The 3250-nt window shown below is 38.3% G+C and overlaps 1 protein-coding gene across 1 annotated transcript; it reads left to right on the top strand.

Annotated features, from left to right (window-relative positions):
- Positions 1-267: 267 nt before the first annotated feature.
- Positions 268-2667, top strand: LOC138881137 (intracellular protein transport protein USO1-like). The gene is made up of 4 exons (XM_070161339.1): positions 268-1194; positions 1302-1699; positions 1834-1963; positions 2149-2667. The coding sequence occupies exons 1-4, from the start codon at positions 268-270 to the stop codon at positions 2665-2667; spliced, it is 1974 nt and encodes a 657-aa protein (XP_070017440.1).
- The last annotated feature ends 583 nt before the right edge of the window (positions 2668-3250 follow it).

The raw sequence follows: 3250 nt of genomic DNA, 5'->3' as shown, positions 1-3250 counted from the left end.
AAGATTATGTAAAGATAAAAAATAAGGTACTATTTTTGTATATTTTTATTTAAATTTATGAAAGATACGTAAGCTAAAATATTTTTTGTAATCTTTCATTTTTATGACGAAAATAAAGTAAAGAAGTCAAAAATAGTTGAAATAGCTATATCAGGCCTACATTAAATATTTACATGCTAAAATATAAAAATCTTGGGTAAGGTCAAAAATCACATGTCTACACCATTGACAATGCCAAAACCCAGAAAAGAATAGACTGACACAGACATGAAAGTTGTGGAGAAAAATTTTCGTGCCAAGAAAATTTTGGTGTGTGGAATAGGACCTGATGAATACAATAGAATCTCTGCTTGTGAAATCGCCAAGGAGATATGGGAAGCTCTACAAACAACACATGAGGGAACCACTCAAGTAAAGCAATCTAAGATTGATATGCTCACCACCGAGTATGAACTCTTTAGGATGAAGGATAATGAATCTATTCAAGATATGCACACAAGATTCACCTCTATCCTAAATGAGTTACACTCACTTGGTAAAATCATTCCTAGGAACAAGCTAGTGAGGAAAATTCTCAGTATCCTGCCCAGTTCTTGGGAAAGCAAGGTGAATGCTATTACTAAAGTAAAGGACCTGCAGGAGCTAACCATAGATGAGCTGGTTGGAAATCTGAAGACCTATAAGATGAAGAGGAAGATAGATAGTGAAAGAAGAGAATCAAAGAAAGAAAAGAACCTGGTACTCAAAGCTGAAAACAATGACTCGAGTGAGGAGGGCAGTGACATGGCTTACATAACCAAAAGGTTTCAGAAGATGGTCAGAAGAAATGGAGGAATACTGAAAAGTGGCAACTCCAGCAAACTAAAGAACTATGATCTCTGCCACAAGTGTGGAAAGCCAAGGCACTTCATCAAATATTGTCCTCTCCTGAAGCAAGAACATTCCAAATACAACCCTGAGAAAGCAGCCAAGAGGAACCCGATTCTAGACAAGCACTTTAAAAGGAAGAGATCTACTGACAATATGGTGAAACAAGCTCTTGCAGCATGGAGAGACTCCTCTAGTGAATCTGAAGATGAAACTGATGCAGGTGACAACTCCATGATGGCAGTTGAAAGTGAGAAAAATGAATATAATTCAATATTTGCTTTGATCGCCCAATCAGATAATGATGAAGGCGATGAAAACAATGGGGTAAATTTTAGGGATATTAAGAGAAATCTAAAATCCTACTCTCTTTAGAAACTCATGTATTTAGCAGTGTACTGATTGATGCCTATCATAGTCTTGTGGAGGATAAGGATGCCTTGACCTTAGAGCTAGGAGAAGCTGAACAAACTAGAGATGATCTGGTGGTGTGTGTAGTTGATATGAAGGAAACCATTTATGAGTTGGAGAAAGAAAAATCTATTTTAACTGAAAAAATTGCTAACATAGAACATGGAAGAGATGAATTAGTGGTGGTAGTTGTTTACCATAAGGAAACTATTGAGAACTTCAGTAAAGAAAAAGAGGCCTTAGTGAAGAGATTGACTGAGATTGAGGAAGATGATCTCTTGGTAGTGATAGCAGACCTGAGGGAAACAATAGAGGGACTAGAGACTGAGTCTAAACTTGGAAATTCTGGAAAGGGAAAAGATGTAGCCAGTGAGGCACACATTAGGCTTGAAAATGAGTTGAAGGCTGTGAGAACTAGCCTGTATGTTGAAACTGATAAAACAAACATCTCCAAACTGAACTGGAAAGAGTAAAAAATGATCTTGAAAAGTCCCTAAAGTGGACCTGGTCCTCAGAAACTATCACTGCCATGTATGTTAATAATGGTGGAAACAGGCAGGGAATAGGGTTCCAAAGGGAGAAAACCCCTTACAACCCCCATAACAAGTATGTTACTGTACCAAATAACTGGTTGTGTACCCACTGTGGTAACAATGGGAATTTCAAGGAAAATTGCCAAGCTAGGGTCCAGTCTATTAAAAAAATGAAGCGTTTGCTGAAAATGTAACTACTAAAAAGGGACCAGGTGCCACCCACAAAAACGCATATTACCTACATAGACTAATAGAGCTCTTATTCATCTTATTACCTATTACAAGGGACCCAAACTAGTTTGGGTTCCTAAAACTATCTCTTGATTTCCTTGTGTAGGGAACAGTGAAAGGAAACAGTCAGCAATGGTTAATGGATAGTGGATGTTCAAAACACATGATCGGGAACACCATGGACTTCCTTTCACTAAAAGTCCTACAAGGAGGGAGTTTATCCTTTGGCAATGGGAAGAAGGGGTACATTCTTGGATTTGAAAAAGTTGGGAAATCACTCACTCACTCTATTGAGAATGTGTACTATGTCAATGGTCTCAAGTACAGTCTCTTAAGTGTCTCTCAGATCTGTGATAAAGAAAACAAGGTGGAGTTTTTGTCCAAGATATGTACAGTTACTAATCTGGTAACTGGTGAAGTGGTACTTGAAGTCAAGAGATATAAGAACATCTATGTTGCTGATTTCGAGTCTATACAAAGTGGTGATCTGAGTTGTCTGAAAGTTGTTGATGATGATGCTGAACTCTGGCATAGAAGATTAGGGCACGCAAGTTTCTCTCTTCTGAATAAACTAATTCAGAAGGACCTGGTCCGTGGTTTGTCCATGTCAAAGTTCAAAGTATAGAAAGTGTGTGATGCCTGTGCTAGAGGAAAGCATGTGAAGTCCTCTTTTAAGTCTAAAAAGGATGTCAGCACCTCAAAGCCACTCGATCTTTTGCATATGGATTTATGTCGGCCTATGAGGGTGCAAAGCAGGGGAAGAAAAAGATACATTTTTGTGATAGTGGATGACTACTCCAGATTCATATGGACTTTGTTTCTTAGAACAAAAGATGAAACCTTTGAGGTATTTGTGGCTTTTGTGAAGAAAATACAGGTGATGATGGAGTCTAGAGTCGCATGTATTAGATCAGATCATGGAACAGAATTTGACAATGCCAAATTTGATGAGTTCTACAATGAAAATGGCATTACTCACATTTTCTCAGCTCCAAGAACTCCCTAGCAAAATGGAGTTGTGTAAAGGAAGAATAAAACTCTTGAAGAAATGGCAAGAATAATGGTGATCGACGGTGGGATTACAAAGAACTTCTGGGCTGAAGCTATCAACACTGCCTGCTAATTGGTGAACAGGTGCATGATCAGATCTCTCCTGAACAAAACCCCCTATGAGTTGCTGAATGGAAGGAAACCCAAGATGACTCACA

The sequence above is a fragment of the Nicotiana sylvestris genome, chromosome 11 (genome assembly GCF_000393655.2).
Source record: "Nicotiana sylvestris chromosome 11, ASM39365v2, whole genome shotgun sequence".
Lineage (NCBI taxonomy): Eukaryota > Viridiplantae > Streptophyta > Magnoliopsida > Solanales > Solanaceae > Nicotiana > Nicotiana sylvestris.
Note: the sequence above shows the minus strand (reverse complement) of the source record. Positions and strands in the feature narration are given on the sequence as shown.